Here is a 21,626-nt window from a genome sequence, read left to right as displayed (position 1 = left end):
AAATGCAATTTATTCCTGGGATGATAATGCAAAATTTTTACTTTAAATCATTCAAATATGCTGATTTAGAGCTCAAGTAACATTTCTTATTATTATCAATATTAAAAACAGTTGAGCTGCTTAATGTTTTTAATCCATCTTTTTCAGGATTCTTTGATGAATAGAAAGTTTGAAAGAACAGCATTGATTTGAAAAATAAATCTTTTGCAACAATATAAGCCAAAATGTTCTTTAGTCACTTTTGATTAATTTAAAGCATCTTTGCTGAATAAAGGAATTAAGTTTTCACATCAAGCTCCAAAAAGGACCAAAAGAACCCATAAATATTCCATAAACACAGTCCATATGACCTGTGCGCTATATTCAAAATCTTATAAAAGACAAACTTTCTTCAAAAGTCCCTCGCAGTGTTAAAATATAATGGTAACACTTTCTATTTTAATGTGTCCTTGTCACACTTTACATGTATTTACTATAATAATTAAATAAATTCTGTAGTAAATTATTCACAGTTAAAATCAACTAACACTAAACCAAACCCTAATAAAGTAAATACATGTCGTTAATTCATTTCACTTTTTACTTACATGAGCAATTACGCTGCAAAAAGGAAACATTAAAATAAAGTGTGACCGAAATCACAACATAAGCACAATGTAGGGTTACACTTTATTTTAAGGTATCCTTGTTACAGTGTAATTATAAATTTAAGTACTGAGTAATATTAATTAACTACATGCACTTACTATATGGTTCAGATTAGGATAAGGGTTTGGTTTAGGGTTATTTGGATGTAATTGTGCACCATTTATTGTTATTATAATAGTAAGTACATGTAACGTGTAACAACGACACCTTAAAATAAAGTGTTACCCAATGTAGCTCAAACACCAGAGATACAGCTAGCAAGGACATAAGTTTGATTTCCATGGAATGCATGAAGCGATCAAATGCAATTAGATTGCAAAGAAGCATTTACCAAGTGCATACATCTAAATGAACCAATATTAGCATCTGTAAATAATGGCAAATTTTTCATTTTGTGTGAGCAAAATCCTTTTAAGGCTCTGTAATAGATGTCACTGTTATAAAAGATGTGTCCTTATTTGACTGTGTCAGATGTAAAGTGTAATAAAGTCAAGGGTACGCACTGGGCAATTACTAACTGCAGACATCGACAACCCATTTATTTAATTCTCATCAAACGGTCCTTCACGTGTCAAATCCCTACGCAGTGCCTGACTGGCTGACAGATATAATGAAATGGCACCACTGATGAAATTGTTCCGTTTACGCCTTCTGAGAAAAATCACATTACGCACACACACATGACCGAGACATTGTTGTCTGCATGTGCAGATATCCTTACATGGCTTTAAAACTCCCTCTGCAACACAGATGCACTCTTTTCTTCATATACTGATGCTGGATTTGCCGGATGGGGGAGCTGGCCACGTGATGCACTTCATGATTAAATGTGCTTTTGTCCTTCATGCCTTTAAGCCCTAATGACAGCTTCCTTTCTCAGAATCTAATGCTGGGGGATCTGGCCTGCCTCTGGAACATCACCAAGGTGCTACATTATCGACTGTCATCACTCAGCACTTTGCACAGTCAATTTTAGTGGCTGTCCTCACGAGTTGCTGCCCCATCAGTAGAAAGTGCTGTGTCTAGCGGCTTTGAGGTGGGATTTAAGCCATAAGTGCGCATGGGACCTCAGAACTGAGTCAAAGTGCCTTTATGGCAAGTCGGTTCATTCTCTGACCATATTGATGATGCCGCCATACTGTTATTTTCTAAGTAAGTAAAAGACTTTTTCTTTTAATTAAAAAAAAGAATACAGTATGAGGAAGTAAGGAAAAGCTTACTTACAGCTGGTGACATCAGGAGGAACGTAACTATCATTCATAAAGACACTAGTGGGTTTCGCCACTTTTAAATAGACGACATCAGGGGTGTTTTTCAAGGCAGCCACGGCATCTTCATGAGTGACCTCTTCAAGGCAAACAGCATTCACCTGTAACCGAGCACATGATTAGATTAATCTTTCAGATGAAACACACAAAATGAAAGTTTGGGGTGCGTTAGATGCTTTAATGTTTTTGAGAAGCTGTATTTATTTGATCAAAAATACAGTAAACTTAATTAAGTACCTAATTTATTCTTGTAATGGCAAATTACTCCACACTTTAGTGTCACATGATTCTTAAGAAACCATTCTTATATGCTGATTTGGTTATAATAGCACTCCTTTCAAAACAGTTGTGCTGCTTATTTTTGTGGAAATGGTGATACTTTTTTTAAGGACTTTTTAAAAGAATATGTCCAAAAGAAAAGCATTTATTTGAATTATTTTTTGTAACAACATTTTACTGTAATTTTGATCAATTTAATGCATCCTTGCTCAAAAGTATAAAAGTAATTGTTTAAAAAAAAAAAAGATCACTGCCGCTCAAAAGTTTGGGATCAGTAAGATTTTTTATGTTTTTTAAAGAAGTTTCTTCTGCTCATCAAGGCTGTATCTATTTGATCAAAAATACAGATAAAAATTATTTTGTGAAATATTATGGCAATTTAAAATAACAGTTTTCTATTTTATTATACTTTAAAATATAATTTATTTCTGTGATCAAAACTGAATTTTCATCATCATTACTCCAGTCTTCAGTATCAAAGAATATTTCAGAAATCATTCTAAATATTATAGTAAATATATAGTAAGAGTGTCTACTGTAATTCACGTTGGCCAAAACACACAAGGAAAAATGTAAAAAAAAAAAAAATAAAAAAAAATAATAATAATAAAAAAAAAATATCACCAAGTACGTCTGTGAAACACAAATTTCTCTAACGACCCCCTGTAAAACTAGTCCCGTCCGAATAGGGCTTTTGACACAGAATTACAGATGCAACACAGCAAGATGCAAACCTCTGACCAGCACCAAAAACAGAAAGGCAAGATTACAGTTTGCAAAAAAGGTGAGCCAGAAGAGTTTTGGAACTGTTTATGGACCGATGAGGCAAAGGTGAACCTTTATCTAAGTGATGGGAAAGCAAAACTGTGGAGGAAAAAAGGGAACTGCAAATGATCCCAAACATACAGCCTCATCTGTAAAGCATGGTGGAGGTGGTGTCATGGCATGGGCATGCATGGCTGTCTCTGGAACAGGCCCTATCAACTTTACTGATGACTTAATGTATGATGACAGTAGCAGAATGAATTTGGAAGGATACAAAACCATCTTGCCTACCAATATTCAAGAAAATGCCACCAGATTCATTGGGAAGTGCTTCATATTGCATCAGGACAATGACCCAAAACACCCTGCCAGTTCAGTCAAGGAATTTATAAGGACAAAGAAATGGAAAGTCTTAGATTGCCCAAGTCAATCCCCAGATTTAAATCTGATTGAATATGAATTTCACCAGCTGGAGAGGAGAGTAAAGGTAGAAACTCCCCAAAACAAACAAGAATTGGGATTGGCTGCATTAAAGGCTGGGAAAAGTATTTCAAAGGATGAGACCAAGAGTCTGGTGATATCTATGGGTCACAGACTCACTGCTGTGATTGTGTGCAAGGGATCTACAACTAAATAATAGCTTTTAATCTTTTATATCTGCCTTATGTTCACCTGTCCCAATACTTATGCTCACATCAATGAGTGGGATGAACTCTAAAACTGCTGTTCTTTTTATTTGGTAAAACTTTTGGTATACATTTGGTATGTGTTGAAACGTCTAATAATAAGATGTGATATTCTGTCGTTGTCGTCTCATATTCATCTTTTAATCATATTTGCAAATGTCTTGACTCCACAGGCAACAGAGCAATTTTGTCTTTACTAGGGGTTGCACCGACTAGTGGCTACATGGCTATGCCATGACGCTTTTAGCTTGACGTCGACTAGTTGCTGGTCCTATAGAGGGTGCAACAGGATAAGAAATCCACATTTATGCTTTGTTTCCAAACAGTTAATGAAGACCGACGGAAAATGAAAAGTTGAGATTTTCTAGGCTGATATGGCTAGGAACTATACTCTCATTCTGGCGTAATAATCAAGGAAATCAAGCAGCAGGCGCAGTGATATTACGCAGCGCCTGAAGGTAGTCCCCATCTAGGTAACTAGTTATGATATAGCTGGGGACTTCTTTAAGGCGCTGCGTAATATCACTGCGCCTGCTGCACCCATGGTATGGCAGCAAATTTCCTTGATTATTACGCCGGAACGAGAGTATAGTTCCTAGCCATATCAGCCTAGAAAATCGCAACTTTTAATTTTTCGTCGGTCTTAGTGCATGATGTAACTACAGAAGACTCAAGCTTTAAATAGGAAAATTATGGAAACTCTAGTCATTTGAGCGAGATGCTAATGGTCTAATCCGATTCAATGATCTATGCTAAACTAAGCTAAAAGTGCTACCGCCAGACACAGAGATCAGCTGAATGGATTCAAAAACTGTAAAACTCAACTGTTTAACTCTTGGGGAGTTGTAAAATGAGCCTATTTCCAAAAAAAAGTGGAGTGCTCCTTTAATTTTTGGGTGAACTATTCCTTTAAACACGAACGATTGTATAGTTGCATTCTGCCAGTTCCACTACAGGTTGAAAGTGGCAGCTTAAAAAAAAATTGTAGAGGAATATTTAGCAATAAAAGTTAGCAATACTGCACTAGCTCTAAATAAATAGGTTGTTACATCTCATCTCGTTAAACAAAGTGCTCTTATAAATTGAATTTCCTCAATTTCCAATGTAAAATGCTTCTAATGTTATTTAGTAAATGTATAGATAATAGAAAAGTTAACGTTTTACTTACAGCCATAAGTTTATCTCCAGTCTGTAGCCGTCCATCTTTGTGGGCTGCTCCACCCTCAATGATTTTGGTGATATAAATACTGTTGTCCCCAGGAACATGTTGGTTTCCAACTCCTCCGGCTATACTGAAACCTAGACCTGTCAACAGAGGTCAGAGTAAACCATTTGCTAAACCATTTCCTAACATGAATTATGATGATTAAACATCATGACATAGCATGCTTTTATTTTGTAATCTTTAGATGAGAGATGGCTTTACCTTTAGGACCTTTTACCAGCTTTACATCCATTATTTTTTCTGTGACAGCTTTTCTTCTTCTGACGTACAGTCTGACAATGCAGCCTGCCTCCTTCAGTGCCTCCACAGCATTGCTGTGAGTTACGTCTCTCACATCTACATCATTTACCCGCAGTATACAGTCATTAACTCTGTACAGAGAGAAAGAGAGAGAACACTGACTAAACAGTCCAAAATAAAAGACATAAATAACAATGATAAAGTGTTCTTTGGAGTACAATCAATCAAAACTCTAAATTGGTGTATAAACAAATCAGCTATCATTGTAAACCAAGCTACATGTAAGGGAAGCAGCAGTGCAACCGCAACATAAAAGTTGCATTGTGTTTTCACACTGCATAAGAGCTATAGTTCTATACAGAAAATAATGGGATTTCTGGTTACTACACTGAGGATTTTCTATAATAACGGCTATAAAATATACTATTATCGGGAGTGAGTCACTGACAACTACTTTTTCAGTATGTAACATGAGGAAGAAATTCAATTTACATGAGGAGGGGAATCATATTTACTGTCCACATGCTAATTAATTCACAGTAAATCCAAACCTCAGTTAGGGAAGACTTTAAACTGCTTAATCATCAGGATTAAGTCAGATTTATTTATAAAAAAAACTGTGCACCATACTGCTACATTAAACTTGAACAGTAGTTTTGGTTATTTTTTTTTTTTTTAGAAATAACACTTTTATTCAGCAACGACATCTGGAATTCTTTTAAAGTGACAGTAGCAACAAGTGACAGAAATGTTACAAAAAAGTAATGTTTATAATATTTTACAAAAATGACTGTTTTACTGTATTTTTGATCAAATAAACGCAGCCTCTTTCAAAAACATTTTTAAAAATCTTACTGACCCCAAACAGTAATATATTTTCTTCCAATCACTACATGAGATGTGCACTATTATTTTGTTGCTTTATAAATGATGCCCATATTGCATTTACAAGCAAAACCATTTTGTAAATGCAGAAGTTTTTGGGTGTGAGAACCGTGGAGTGTGAACCTTGTACCACGCTCTGACATTGCCCGAGGGAATGTGGTCCTGTATGCTAGCGTCCTGTGTTCTTAGCAGATTACAAAAGATTCTGTTGATAAATTTACAGTGCATTTTCAACATGTTTTCTGCTGAACACAGTGCTCTACATGTGGGAAAAATAGGTTCAGCAGTCAAAACTACCAACTACTACACTTCTGCTACTTCATCCACACAAAACTGTGCTGCTTATGCTGTTAACTTGTAACCTGGGCTCAGAAATAAATATGTGCTATTTACAAGGGTGATGTGAAACAGGCCTAATAACAAATTCTCTGACCGGAGCCTGCCATCCTGTGCGGCAGCTCCTCCTGGGATGATCTTTGTGATAAAGATGCTTGGGTCCTCGCCGATGTGGGGGTTATCGGTACCGCCTGCAATACTGAAACCCAGGCCTGAGTTCCCCTAAAGGTGAAAAAAACAAACAAGTCAGAACAAAAAAGAGAAAATGTCAACTAACAAAAATGACAAAAAAGACATTATTAAGTCCAAAACAAATCAAAGGAGAAATGTGTATGTGAATGTTACAAGCAGTTGATCTGTAAAACATTTGATTCAAATATGTATATTCAGTTCAGCACTCACAACAATTTTCCTAATAAGGGCCTATATGGTTTGCATTAGTAGTTATTAATGTGTTCGGTGTCATGAAATAACTTTTACAGCAATGTTTATTTGTAAACATTGTATTATAAATAGCACAAAAATGCATCAAATATGTTAACATATACAACTTTAAATGTTAAAAATTCCATGTAGAAATTACTATTAATCAAATGTAATAAGTATGTATTGTCCTAACAATGTAGTTCAAGCTTTTTTTCTCTTTAATATTCTCTTTCTGACAGTGACTGTTTCAAACTTTGAGCATGACCAATTAACATCTCTTTTCACTGTACAATTTATGATACAGTTTTATTCAGACACTCAAAAATATTATGACATATATACTTTTATACATGGTGTAATATATGGTAATCTTACTGACACTGTAAGAACCTGTCATTTTTGTCATTGTCAGAGCAATCTTACCCGTTCAAGTGTAATTTCTTCATATTCATAATCAGCTTCTGTTCCATTCACCTGAAAGTTTTAACAAAACGAATTGTGTCAATATACAATGTTAAAATATACAGATATAAATAAATGACCTCCTCTATTACCATCACCCAAAAAACTTGATTAGTTCTGCAAGTTTGTGTAATTCAGGAGTGTTAGCAATTATTTGATTTTACTCTCTGTATTCGGTTCTGTTTTTGTTTTTTCCCCATCAAAAATGATGGCCAATTATAGGATTGATAACAGTTTCTACAAGGACTGTGTGACAAATCTGTTAAAGAAATTGTTTTAAATAATTTTTTATTGAATGATTATCTCATCAGTCGCACCATTGCATTTTTTTTCATAAGAAGCACTGACAAGATAGTTAAAGCAACTGTTCAGGAATCAAAATCAAAGAGAAATTTTGTGATAGATTTATATTCCTAATAATTCATTTTTGAAATGCACAAATGTACTAATATACTGTAACAGATTGCTATTATAGATATACTACTATTATAAACCCACATTATACCAAAGCAAACAACAATACAACAGCAATAAGACAAATACAGATCAGAATGAACAATTCCTGTATGTTAAGGGTAGCAGGAGCATTCAATTAATAATGTGTCTCACTGGTTATGTCTTCAACATCCAAGTAGTATTAGTCTCCGTTCCATAACTAGTACTCAAAGTTCCATTTAATACACTTATCTAAATCCACTCAGCAGAATTCCTCAGATTTTCTTTAAAAATCAGTGTAAATTTCATCGTTAGACTCCCATCTGGGACCGATTATGGGCAAAAATAGTCTTATATAATTAAAAATGTGCTAAAACGTGCTCTAATTATGCAAGAATGAACTATTTGAAAAAGTCTGAGTGTTTTTGCTTTCCACTCTTACATTTCACCTCTCCTGATTCTACAGTAATTCTTGGCACTACAAAACTCAGGCAGCACTATATCTCTTGCCAGTTACTGTGTATTTCAGCCAAAGAGGCCACAGCAACCAAATCTACGAAGAACACAGACGCTAGCTGTCAGCTAAACATGCAATGCAGTCCACTCGTTTCCAACATTCTGGGTTCAACACAAGTTAAGCTGTATCAACTGCATTTGCGGCAGAATGTTGATTACCACAGTAAATAATTCAGACTTGTCCCTCAATAAATGTCACTTACAATGAAAGTACACCAGGCGATAAACTCTAAAACACACTGTTTTCAAAGTAACTGTAACTTAAACATTATACAGGTTGGCAAGAAACTAATGTGATAGAATTGCTTACTGGCCTTGTGTGTGTAAAACTAGATCCAATCTTTCAACTTCAAAGTCATGACCACGTAATACCCAGTAAACCTTGGTAACTTTCACATGATACAGGCAAGGATACCAGAAAGGAGTGTTTACATGGAGCAAACAACACTCTGGATGAGTTCAAATTGAGGTTTCATTTAAATAAGTCTGGACAGTTTAAAACCAAAATGAATGAAAACAGGGCTACACGATGACACCAAAAATAAGCATCAATGCATCAGCTTTTAATCAAAAAGGTTCTGGAGGCTCTGCTTTAAGCTTCTAAATGACATTTAAAGACCTTAAATACTAAACGCTCTAAACATTTTGCTCTTACTCTTTCTGTAACTGCAGCTGAAAACATCTGTCTGTGACATCAGTGGTGTTAGGGTGGGGTTTAAATGGGGTGAGAGATATACGTCAATACTGACACGGCCCAATACGGCATTATACTCTAATCATGCCACCAGCTCTCAGCGTGACACTACAATAACATTCATGCTATTACTTCAATGCTTCTGAATAATTTTTCAAAGAATATCCAAAAAGGCCTTTTGATTCTGGCATAACTACATACAGTATATTCACAATTCTGAAATTAATAACAATTGACAATAACCTTTTCTCTTGTTTTATGGGGAGGCATTTACAGGCTTTCAGCACTGCTAAACTGCATGCTGCTACTCACAAACTGCATGTATGGCTACAAACAACCAGCCAGGGATCAGAGCCAATACAGGCATTTACACGATCAATATCAGACTACTACTACAGTCTATGTTTGCAGAACAGTACATGCATAAGCTGTTCAACATCAACATTGCCCTTTATACTCTACATTTACAAAATGAAAACTATATTCTAAAAGCATTTGTTTATTAACAGAAAAAAAAAAATACAAAATTTTGATTTTGCATACCACACGTCAGATCACTATAAATCCACTGAACTGCTGGCAGGTTCAATATCAAAAATGCTTGATCCCTGGGTAATACAATGCAGAAAAATCCTGAGCTTCAGGTCTTCTATATTATTATTATTATTATTATTAGATTACATCAAAATTTACTATAAACAGAACAAATTTACCAAAATTGTAATAATTACTCTTCAAATTCCAACTTTTTTTTACCTCAAAAAGTTTACTCCAACTAAAACTCCTCCTACACATAAAAATCACAGACCAATGGCCTTAGAAATGTCCCACGTTAAAGGGGTGGTTAATAGCGATTTCACTTTTTTAACGTTAGTGTGCAATGTTGCTGTTTAAGCATAAACAATATCTGCAAAGTTACGACGCTGACAGTTCAATGCAAACAGAGATATGGTCTTTTAAAATTCTGGCAGTTTAATGCCTACAAAAATGACTGGTAAGGGACTACGAGTTACTTCCCGGGTCCGATAGGTCACAGACCCAGATAAACCCCGCCACGGGGAACACGCAGCAAAGGGGGCGGGGCCACGCTGCGCTGCTTTAAAGAAGAGGAAGAGAAAACTAGGGGTGCATATAAAAATCTATTCATATATGAATCACGATTCTGCCTTCTAACGATTCTAATGGATTCACAAATTTCAAAATCACATGTTTTAAAGCAGCGGTTCTTAATACTGTTCCTCGTGTCACCCTGCTCTGCATCTCTCTCTCTCTTTTATTATCATCAGATCAGCTCCAACAAACTGTTCCAAATATACACTTATTTCCACATAGCTATGCCGTGCTGTATTAAGGCTTTAATTAGGATCAAACCGTATATTAAAAGCTGACAGAAGCAGTAGCACTTACAAATAACAGCATATCTAAAAGTATGAACCAACAACAAACAAAAAAAAACATACTATTAAAAGCCATGCTTCCACAGGTTCTGCACGATCTTCTTCACTACTATTCTCTGCGTCTCATTCGGGCTCAAACCGATAAGCAATATAGACAACGCCATAGTTTACAATACAACTGGAGCACATGCCGCTGTGCACATCCACACTGGACCAGCTAACCAATCAGAGCACATTACATACGAGGGGCTTCATAAAACCAGGAAATAATCTGGGCGTTTATCAGAGAAGGGACAGAGAGGTGTGGAATAAAGGTAAATTATGTGAAAAATTACGCGTTTTTAAAAAAACTAAGCATGAACATGTTTGACTGCACCCCATAAACACAATCAAGCCTAGAAAAAAAAAAAACAGTCAACCACCCCTTTAAACGACATGGCAAAAGAGTCGATCTCCAGCATTGATTATGTGGAGTATTTAATGAGGTCAGTCAAGAGTTCCTCATGGTCATTTCTTTATAGACCATAGTTCCCTCTCATTCAGTTAACTCTAGTCTTCAGATTGAGTCTTTGATGAAGGATGACAGAAGTCAGCTCAGCAGGCTTTCTTGCACTGGATGTATAGCATTATGAGACACTGCTGAGATTGAGAGAAGAATGGGGCTGAAGAAGTGCCATGGGATCCTGATAAATGTCATCCACGGTTAAATCCCCAAGCTAGAACAAAGAAACTCCATAACATCTAAAAATCACACAAACTGTGGAGGACCTTCAAAACACAAGACAAAGTCTCCTAAAAGCTGGAAAATTAATTTAATTGTAAACAGAACACCAGCTGAACACCTCTGGTGTGACTTTAAATGCAGACCTTGAGCCAAAAACTCATCACCAAACACCAATGACTTGTACATAAGGGTACTGTCATTTTAGACACGTCCAAAACTGTTGCAACAGAGATGGAAATAAGTTTTTTTAAATACGTGAATTATGCTTCCATCTTTGTTGCCACAGTTTTGTTAGTGCCTTCTTCTGTTCTAAAGAAGCGGGTGTCCCAATACTTTTGTCCATATAGTGGATATACAAGTCATTGGTGTTTGGTGATGAGTTTTTGGCTCAAGGTCTGCATATAAAGTTACACCAGAAGTGTTCAGCTGGGATTAGGACTTTGCTTTCTGCAGACCAGTCAAGTTCTTCCACACTGACTGAATCAATCATTTCTTTTTGAACCTTGCCTTATACACAGAGGCACTGTCATGTTAGACTAGAAAAGGGTCCTGTCCAAACTGTTGCTATAAAATTAGAAGCACACAATTCCATAGAATATCATTATATGCTTAAACATTAAGATTTGTTCTCATGGAAATTAGTAGTCAAATATATATATTTGGACATATGGATATGGATATATGTATATGGATATATATATGGATACAGTTTGCAGGATTTATTTGATCAAAAATACAGTAAAAGCAGAAATATTACTACATTGAAAAACTGTTTTCTTTTTTAATACATTTTAAAATCTACTGTATTTCTGTGTGGGAGAAGATGAATTTCCAGGAGCCATTATTTTAGGTTTTATAGAGAAATGATCCTTCAGAAATAAATTCTAACATGCTAATTTGATGCATTAATTAAACAGCATTTATTTGAAATGGAAATCTTTTGTAACAATGTTAAATGTTTTGTGACAATATAAATGTTTACTGTCACTTTCAATCAATTTAATGCATTATTGGTGAAAAAAACGCTGAAAAGTATTCATTTCTTATGAAAACTGTATATTATATATAACTGAACAGCATTCTGCAATAATCTACCACTTCGCTAAATGCAATACATCACTTACATATGAACTTACATAGGGCGAGGTGTCAAGGCTTTCTGTGTTCACCACCACCGGTGCGGGGCTTGCCTGCAAAGGAAACATTCATTAATACTTGAGCTGAAATGAATCAAGACCCATAACTGTGCACCTTCCTTCTTTTCCCTAACCAACTGAGAATGAAACAAACAGTTAACTATAAAACAAAACAAAACAAAAAACAAGAAATAGATCAGATAAAAAAGCATCACTTACTCTTGGCATGCTGATACAGTATTACTCTGGCATTTGCAAGAGATTAACAGCACAGCCTGTGTCCATACACAGCATAACATACTGCAGAATATGCAATACAGTGGCATAACAAACCAGCACAGACCTAATCCTTCTGAAAACATGTATCACACGCTTCACTTGCACAATTGCTTTTGAGGTGCAAGTGCGCATCAGCGATATAACGTGGCATTCTCTCTGTAATCTCTCTAAGTCAAGAGGACCATCGCTGAGGTGGGTGGAGTGAAAACATGAGATAAAAAAAAGACCTGTGACGTGGGTGCAGGAATGGCAGTGGTCTCGGCTGGGATGGGTGAGATAGGGATCACAGGGATTATGGGAGCAGAGGGAGGAATGACATCTGCCTGCTAAACAATGACAGTGGAGGTCAAAGGTCAGAGCAGATGACACACAGCAGTAATGATTTTTCACGATTTCTCCTAATTTAATCAGATATTGAACAGTATAATGAACAGAGAGGGAGGGAATAACAGAAGATGAGGTAATGAAAACAGAATAACACACAAAATAATCATATCACTGGATTGGTCCAGAAATTAAGACTAGACTCTGTAATTCCTTTTTATTATTAAAAGACTAAAAGTGTAAATGGTTATGTAAGGGGTGAAAAAAAGACAAGACCTTTAAGCTTTAAAAAAAAAAAAGTTTAATTAAAAATGATTATTCTGTCATTATTTACTCACTCTAATATTGCTACAAAACCCGCTTTTTTTTTCTTTTCTTTTCTCAGTGAAACACAAAAGCACAGTGAATAAATGATGACAAAATTTTAATTTTGGGGTGAAACAAAATAAAAAAATATTATATTCAGCAGTTTTAGAAATGTAGTGTTAAAAAGTGTAAATTGTGACATAGAATCTCCATCAATGTAAATGTCAGAATGTGTGCTATTTTGTGACTCACTTGAAGGACAAACCTTCCTTTAGACTTGAAGGGATAGTTCACCCAAAAATGAAAATTCTGTCATTAATTAATTACCGTCATGTTGTTCCAAACCCGTAAGATGTTCGTTTATCTTCAGAACACAAATGCAGATATTTTTGATGAACTCAGAGCTTTTCTGACCCATAGACAGCACTACAACTACCACATTCAAGGCCCAGAAAGGTAGAAGAAATTGTTGATTTTAGGAAGTTGATTTATTTTTGTTGTTTTCTTAGCGCACAAAAAGTATTCTCATAGCTTCATAACATTACGACTGAACCACTGATGTCACATGGACTATTTTAACTATGTCCTTACTACCTTTCTGAGCCTTGAACATGGTAGTTCCCTTGCTGTCTATGGAGGGTCAGAAAGCTCTCGGATTTCATCAAAATATCTTAGTTTGTGTTCCGAAGATAAATGATGGTCTTACAGGTTTGGAACGACATGAGGGTGAGTAATTAATGGCAGAAATTTCATTTTTGAGTGAATTATCCCTTTAAGTTATCCACAGTTTTTCAAGATTAGACAGAGCTAAAAATAAAACTCCTGTCCAGAAATCGACATCCTGTTGTGCAGGGCTGTGAAGGATTAGCTTTTCCTTTTGAATATGAAATTAGTAAAGTCAAGTCTGCTTTATTGTCAATTGCTCTCAGACCCTTGGTGCATACAGTTAACATTTAAGACACTGACTGTAGACGTTCAAATACAGTTTAAACGTACATACAACTATACAGATATACAATGAGGACATTAGCTGTCAAGATGTCAATCAGAGCTCTGTAAGGTTTAGTGAGTTTGTCTCTTTCATTTCTGCAGGTTATAAATGTGTGTCTGAAAGAGAGACTTCAGACTACATTGCACCTGAACTAACTGCTAAGCAAAACTGAAGTGCACTGTGGCTAATTACTATTTGCAAAAATAAAAAAAAATACTCAATAATATCCCAAAGTAGATATCCTGCAATTCCTTTCACAAAAAATTATGCCAATCAAACAAGCGTTACAATTACACCAAACAGACCACAAGAGTGACACTTTTATACAGTTTTGATTTCAGAAAAATGGAGCCCCGCACATGACAAAATACATATTGTGGCCACAAATTAAGAATTTGTACCTCATTTCAGTTAAATTGTGGCCATGTTGTATTAATTCTTTCCCTCTTAGGTCACCATTTAACTAAATTAAAACTAATATATTAATCCAATCAAAATTACAAGCAACAAATTCTTAATTCCAGGCCACATTATATTGTTTTCCCCCCTGTATGTCATGTGCAGGTCTCCAGACAGAAATATTTCCCATTCATTTTCTTTACAGAAATCCTTAATCGATAGGTAATTGTAAGCCTTGAAGCAAACCAGTGAGCCAGCTCTGAAAAGAGTTACAGAAAATGCATTACAGATAATAAATAGTAAACCTTTTTATGTTGACATTAACAGCTAGCCAGCAATGTACCTAGCTAATGTTAGCTACTATAGCATTACCTAGCCTTCGTGAACTTTCAAAACTTTTGTCTCAAGATTTCCATAGTTTAAGCAACTCTTACGGATCTCAAAATTGTGGCCAATCATTTCAAAATCATGGCTAATCATTAATTCAGATATTAAACTGTAAGAGAATAATGGCTACATGATGTGGACTGTGCACTGTTGAGGGAGAGGATCTAACGCAAGCACATATCTATGGGAGTTCAGCAGATTCCAGCTCTACAGGAGAAAGAGTGAGTGCTGCCATGCTGTAACACTGAAACTGGCCCATTACACAGGCCGTCTGTGTCAGCATTCCCAAACAAAAGCGATCTGATCCACAGCCGCTTGTCCAAGCACCAACCACAGCCAGAGGAGACGGATATTCAGTTACAACAGTCCAGTTCACTCAGTCAACAACAGACACATCACTGCAACTACTAATTAGAAAGGGTTTCTGTTTCACTAACACACACTCTCAGGGTTATGGCAGAGACTTGAGACTGTGGTATGTACTATGGAGCTACATTTGAGTGACAGCACAGAGGACATTACCAATTCAACCACAATGTTTTGTCCTGCCTAAATTGACCAGTGTAACTTACATAAGAATCCATATACACTGCGTGCTATTATGGCAGTGGTACAGTAGTCATGGCCTGTGATTTCGGAGTTAAAATTAGAATCAATCATTAGCATTGATCAGATAGACTGGTTTGGAGTTCAGCCTAAAGCTCCCATCAATGTCTCAAATGAATCACAACCCCAAACATTCTTCATTTTAATACCGCACAATAGTCTCCATTGTAAAATATCATGTATAAAATGTATCAATATTATACTCATGACAATATCCCAATATTAATTTTCAAGTGTATAAAAGATATTAAACATGTTCACTACTTAAAGTAGAGTCAAAAGTACAACAAAAACATCTTGTATTTTGACTTCTTAAAAAGTACTATAGTTTTGGACTGTAAATTCAATTTTGGACCCACTTTGTATTAGGTGGCCGAAACTACTATGTACTTACATAAAAAAATGACTACAGTGTACTTATTGTGTTCATATTGTATTGCAAAACACTTTTGCTGCGACTGAAGTGGGATACAAGTAAGGTTATACTGTATATAATTACAGAAATTAATTACAGATGTAATAACATCCAGGTGTTTTTTAAAATATAAGTACAATGTAAAAACATGTATGAACACAGTAAGTACACTGTATCAAATGATTAATTTAAATGTAAGTACATTGTAGTTACCTAATATAAAGTGGGACCTAAATTTTTTAATTTTGACAGTCTAGATCAAACAATTAAAACACACACACACACACACAACTCTGTTCAAAAGTTCTGTAAGTGTCAGTAATATTTTTACATTGTTTTTTAAATTAGTCTCTTATGCTCACAATGGCTACATTTATTTGATAAAAACAGCAATAACTGTAATAGTCAAGTGAAGTCAAGTCACCTTTATTTATATAGCGCTTTTAAAAATACAGATTGTGTCAAAGCACTTAACAGTATCAAATTGGAGGATAGAGTGTCAATAATGTATATACTGTATTACTGTATAATGTATATACAGTAATATTGTGAAATAGTTCAAACATGCTGATTTGTTGCTTAAGACATAATTCTTTAAAAATATTTAAATACAGTTAATATTCAGTTAATATCTTTGTGATTTGTTTTCAGGATTCTTTGATGATTAGAAAAGTTCTAAAGCATAGCAAGTAACGGGAAATCTGTTGTAACATACATTATGATCTAAGAAAAAAAAAAAATAAATCTTATTGACCCCCCCTCCCCCCCAAAAAAATTAGTTTTGAATGGAAGTGTATACATTTATATTTTTATGTCTGTCAATTAAATCTAATACATGTCACACAAAGCTGATTTATATTACTGTATATCACTTGGCAACCAAAATGACACTGACCAAATCTTGAGAAACAACAACATAAACATCAAAACAATATAACTGAATTCAGACGTAACCTTAGCTGAAATTCAAATCCTCATACCTCAGCTTCACCATCCCTCAACTCTTAAGACTCAGTCCCACATACCTTCTCCAGTGAAAACGTGCCCCAAGAATTGGCAAGCCACAAGGCACTGGAAGAAGCTCTGACTTTAGCTGTGCTTTTAGTGGGGCTCTTTTTCACACTGTCCCTCAGGTTGGTGAACTTTCCTCTGCTCTTGATGGAGGCTGGAAGGGTGCAGGAGCTGTACTGCGGAACCCTGTGGGACTCCAGAGGAGTCTGCTGGAAGTTGAGCAGGGTGGGTTGAGAAAGGTGAGGTGGTGGTGGTGGTGGTGGCGGCTGCTGCTGCTGCTGCTGCTGGTGGTGCAGATGATGGTGGAAATGGTGATGGAATTGCGGTTGTTGCACCAACTGTCTCGGTGTTCGGGTCAGCGTACTGTGCACGTGTCCGACTCTCTGTTGCATTCTGGGATGGTTGCAGTTGGCCACCTCCGTCACCCCGGTCCGACAGTCCACGTAAGCGCCACAGCAGTACTCATGTTTGTTGCAATAGGTGGTCATTATTTTCCAAGCAGAGGGCAGACCAGCAGGTGAAATGATGGAGAACGCAGCCTGAAGAATGATGCGCTTACTTTGCTGAACAATCGGGAAGGAGAGAGGACACACCGTGGTTGTAAATCTGGTCCTTTTCCCCTGGCTCCACTCTTCTGCCAACCTCTCTCACTGTCTATCTCTCTTTCTGCCTCACTCGCTCTCATCCCCCCGCACTTGCTTGCCAATTAATGAGCTCCAATGGGTACTGCACATGACAGCACACAGTCTCTTCTGCAGGCATGAATAATCAATGATCCATTCTTGATTTCAGTATTGGCGTTCGGATGATCTTTGTGTCGCTCTTTGGACAACGGCGGATTTGCACCCTACGTTTGAGATTCATGAGGCTTTTTGTAGTCTGACTCGCTTTTCAAAGCATTAACACGGGTCACAAAGTGAGAGGTCACAGAGGATAAATGCAATCTCTATTAGATGCTTCGCATAGGGGTGGGCGGGCGAACGGGCCGGTGTGGTGTATCAGAGCATATGATGGTTGAGCGCAGCCTTGCTTTGACCTTGTTTTACAACTACTATTCATAACTAATCTCGATTCGAAACCTGCACTGTAAGAGTTTTACACAATCCTGTGCTTCAACGCTGACAGCTGGATGGTGGTCGCTCATTTAAGCCTATGGGGTTACGATAGAACTTGCTGTAGGTTATATTTGGTTTATACGACAGGGTAATCGCTTAAAATTGCAGTCAAACTATATGCATATTTCTTATTCTTCTTAAACAGTTTCTTATAGAATATAAAATAAGACCATCATCTTTAATCAGTCACATAGTCATTAGTGCAGTAATCATACATGTCGTTTTCACATATAGTTCAATTAAATAAAGCAGACGCTTCAGGGCTTGAAGAGTGTGGGGACTACTTCTGCATTAGGACTGGATGGTTGTGAATGTACGTTTCCTGTTGACTGCACCTTTTAATGTTCCCTGTCCTGTTTCTTATGGGGCTGTGGGTGAGAAAGAGAGAAAAGGAAGAGGAAGAAAAGAGGGAGAGAAAGCAAATCTTGTGCCTGAGGCTTTTGAAAGTGTGCCACCAAAGAATGGACACTAAAAGGAACATATATGTCTCAGTATCTCTTGAACATGAAAAAAAAAAAAAAAAATCAGTGAGTGATAATGTTGAAAACAGTTTATCAAGAGAGAGCATTAGCTTATCTACAGTTAAAATTGTATTTTAAACCAGAGGTACATGGAAAAATTTGGACATTGCTTTCTTAAAACTAAAAAAAAAAAAAGTGTTTAAAATATTTTATTATTAAAAAACAATTACTTTAGATTAAAATAATAAATCATTTTTAGATTTTTTTTAAAGGAAAGAAAACAAAGTAATGTTTGTTCAAATTTTATAAATATAATCTGTGTGGATGATGCTGTGAGTGTTACTGATTTTCTTTTTTAAATGATTAATATTAATGATAATGCTAAATGATTAATAGGAGCACATTACTGGTGTGGAGTTGATGAAGAGGTACTCTAGGCTTTCTAATGGACATAAGAAAAAAAAAGGTTGGAAAACCCTTATAAATAAAATAATAAAAACCTAAAATAAAAAATGATTTAATGTCATATAATGTCTGGATAGTGGCCATATTGATTTGTTTTATATGAAATTCACAGACACACCTCCTTGCTGTACAGCAGATGGCTCCACACACACAAACATGTTCAGGCTGGAAGAAGGCAAAGAAGGCACATACTAACCATCCATATCAATGTGAAAATATTCAGTCCTCAGTGTGGCGCCATATAGTCTGGCATAGGCGTCTTATCTAAACTCCACTAATGCATAAGACAATTTAAGTCAAGTTAAAATTAGAATGGAATGATATTAAAATTCTGACAAATACCAATTATTATATAATCAATAAACAGTCTAAACAAGAGAGATCTAAATAAAATAAATGTAGAATAAATAAAAACAAATTTAAAACAAATAATTCTAAGCGCACTTAGGGATCATAATATAATGTGCGGTATTAAAAATTAACAGTGTTATGAAATTACTTATAATTTTAAAAGATCAACTTTAATAAGCTAAATTTGAAAAAAAGCATGCACAATTAAATATTTAACTCTGACAAATTACGGTAAAGACAGTGTTTTCACTTTTCAGGAAAATGAAGCTACAATTAACTTGCATTAAATTAAAATAGGAAAAATACTTTTTAAATTGAAAAAATTACACAAATCAGCTTTAAATGATTGTTTAAAGTCTGCATTAAATCAGAATGTACAATATTTATTTTGTTAGCGCACATTGCTAGTCTTAAAATCAACAATTAATCCGTGCAAGTTAATTTGAAAAAAAAAAGGTTGTTTTGGTAATCTTTAATCAAAATCTGATTATTTGCTTCCGCTCTGGAATGGCACGCCTTCTCTGATGATGTCAGTTTGACGGCTTGGGCAGAATATGCTTAACCACGCCCCTCCGAGGTTAGTTTGCTGTGAGTAAGAGATGAGAGGAGTAACGTAAATATAAAACTCAATATTCCGTTTCAGTTGGAAATACGCCACCACACTGAAATCCAGCTGGCAGCAACTTCCAGTTCACGTGGACTTTAAACGCTTGCTTGTGCACGTTTTCGAGTACTAAAATATCTTTATAGAGATTCCATAATAGACATTCACATGTACAACTGGACACAGTGAGTGCATTGAAAAGAGCACGGAATCGCATGTCTAAATCAGTAGAGATTGCTGAAATTGGATGTTAATGCCTTGGAAAACACTGAAGCATTGATCTATAACACAAAACAAGACTGAAGAACATCCTTGAGTTTGAAAACTCAGTTTAACACTAGTAGTGTTCATGTTTAGCCAAGGGCTAGACTTAGGCCAAAAGCTTATGTTACAAGCTTGCATTTCACTCTGAACAGACTAATCAATAAAGACCGCTGTTCACCAGGATTGCCAGTGCGATCTTTCACTGACACAGGATCTTGATAGACATCACATTGGCCTGCTTCTGTCTTCTTTGAATCGAATGAACTCATTCACAAACTAGCAGGCACTGAACGCTCATTGAAAACCAAAAGAACAGGGAATTTTACTCCTTTCACATATTTATGGCCAAAAAGCACAATCTTTAATAGTAAATGGATACATTACAATCAAAAGGTTTCCACTATATGGGACTCAACAGAAGCCATTGAGATGCATTCACATCTGAGGTCAATCTTTTTCATAATATGATGTAAAACCACTACGCAAAACTGCACTTCAACATCATCTCTAAACCACAACACAAGACTCTACCAATAATTCCAATGACTATTTTATTTATCTGTAAAGAGGGTGGTGATGGCGCAGTGGATAAGACACATGCCTTTGGTGTGAGAGACCCGGGTTCGAATCCACTGTGAGCCAATATTAACATCCAATGTGTCCCTGAGCAAGACACTTAACCCCTAGTTGCTCCAGAGGCGTGCAACCTCTGACATATATAGCAATTGTAAGTCGCTTTGGATAAAAGCGTCAGCTAAATGAATAAATGTAAAGAGAATAACAACTTGAAGAACCACAAGATGCCATAAATGTGTTTTAAAACACCTTTTCCTCTCACACTTTGTGGTGCTATCAGAACATTTCTCTGTTTCAAAAATCCTGACCAGTCTGACACAGTCTGACACTTTTGAAAGCTGTCATCATTTTTGCAATTCTCCCTTTAATGATGAAATGTGTATAGTGAAATTCTGTCTTTCATTAATACTGAAAGACAGCATTAACTGTTAATATATTGTCTTCTAAAACATAAACTGAGCTTAAAAGATAAATATCTCGGAAATCTGCATTTAAATAGAAAACATTGGGAAGTCAGAAATGCTCAAGCAAGGCCACAATAAGAATAAGAATAATTACTATTATTAAATTAATAATAATAGTATTTTTTTCTTATTCATATTATTTATACAATCAAATAATTTGATACGATTATTTATTACCAGTAGTAGTAGTAATTATAAAAATTTAAATTTATTATTACTATTATTGTTGTTGTTGTAACTATTAACAATATATTAACTTATTTATAAATATTTACACAATGATCAACTTAAAATATGTAATACTCATCATCATCTATATGATCGTATTAGTAGTATTATTCAATCAATCATCAGTCATAATCATTTATCCTCTTGTACAGTTTTAAATGGTTAATGGGATAGTTCACCAAAAAAATTTATAATCTATCATTAATTACTCACCCTCATGTCGTTTCAAACCTGTAAGATCTTTGTTCATCTTTGGAA

General features: G+C 35.6%; 1 protein-coding gene across 3 annotated transcripts in view; it reads right to left on the bottom strand.

The window, feature by feature from the left end:
- Positions 1 to 21,626, bottom strand: part of LOC306845443 (disks large homolog 1-like) — a 127,766-nt gene that overhangs the window by 27,617 nt on the left and 78,523 nt on the right. For 2 of the 3 annotated variants that reach the window (XM_079378246.1, XM_079378249.1), the window contains exons 5-11: positions 12,629 to 12,727; positions 12,123 to 12,176; positions 7,182 to 7,232; positions 6,430 to 6,554; positions 5,073 to 5,242; positions 4,815 to 4,951; positions 1,873 to 2,017 (exon numbers count right to left, since the gene is read on the bottom strand). In XM_079378246.1, coding sequence (XP_079234372.1) covers positions 1,873 to 2,017; positions 4,815 to 4,951; positions 5,073 to 5,242; positions 6,430 to 6,554; positions 7,182 to 7,232; positions 12,123 to 12,176; positions 12,629 to 12,727 — 781 coding nt within the window. The remainder of the gene's footprint in view (positions 1 to 1,872; positions 2,018 to 4,814; positions 4,952 to 5,072; positions 5,243 to 6,429; positions 6,555 to 7,181; positions 7,233 to 12,122; positions 12,177 to 12,628; positions 12,728 to 21,626) is intronic. The other variant, XM_079378247.1, reaches the window with a different exon arrangement.

This window comes from Barbus barbus, assembly GCF_936440315.1.
Source record: "Barbus barbus genome assembly, chromosome: 25".
Classification (NCBI taxonomy): Eukaryota; Metazoa; Chordata; class Actinopteri; order Cypriniformes; family Cyprinidae; genus Barbus; species Barbus barbus.
This window is presented reverse-complemented; position numbering and strand designations above follow the sequence as displayed.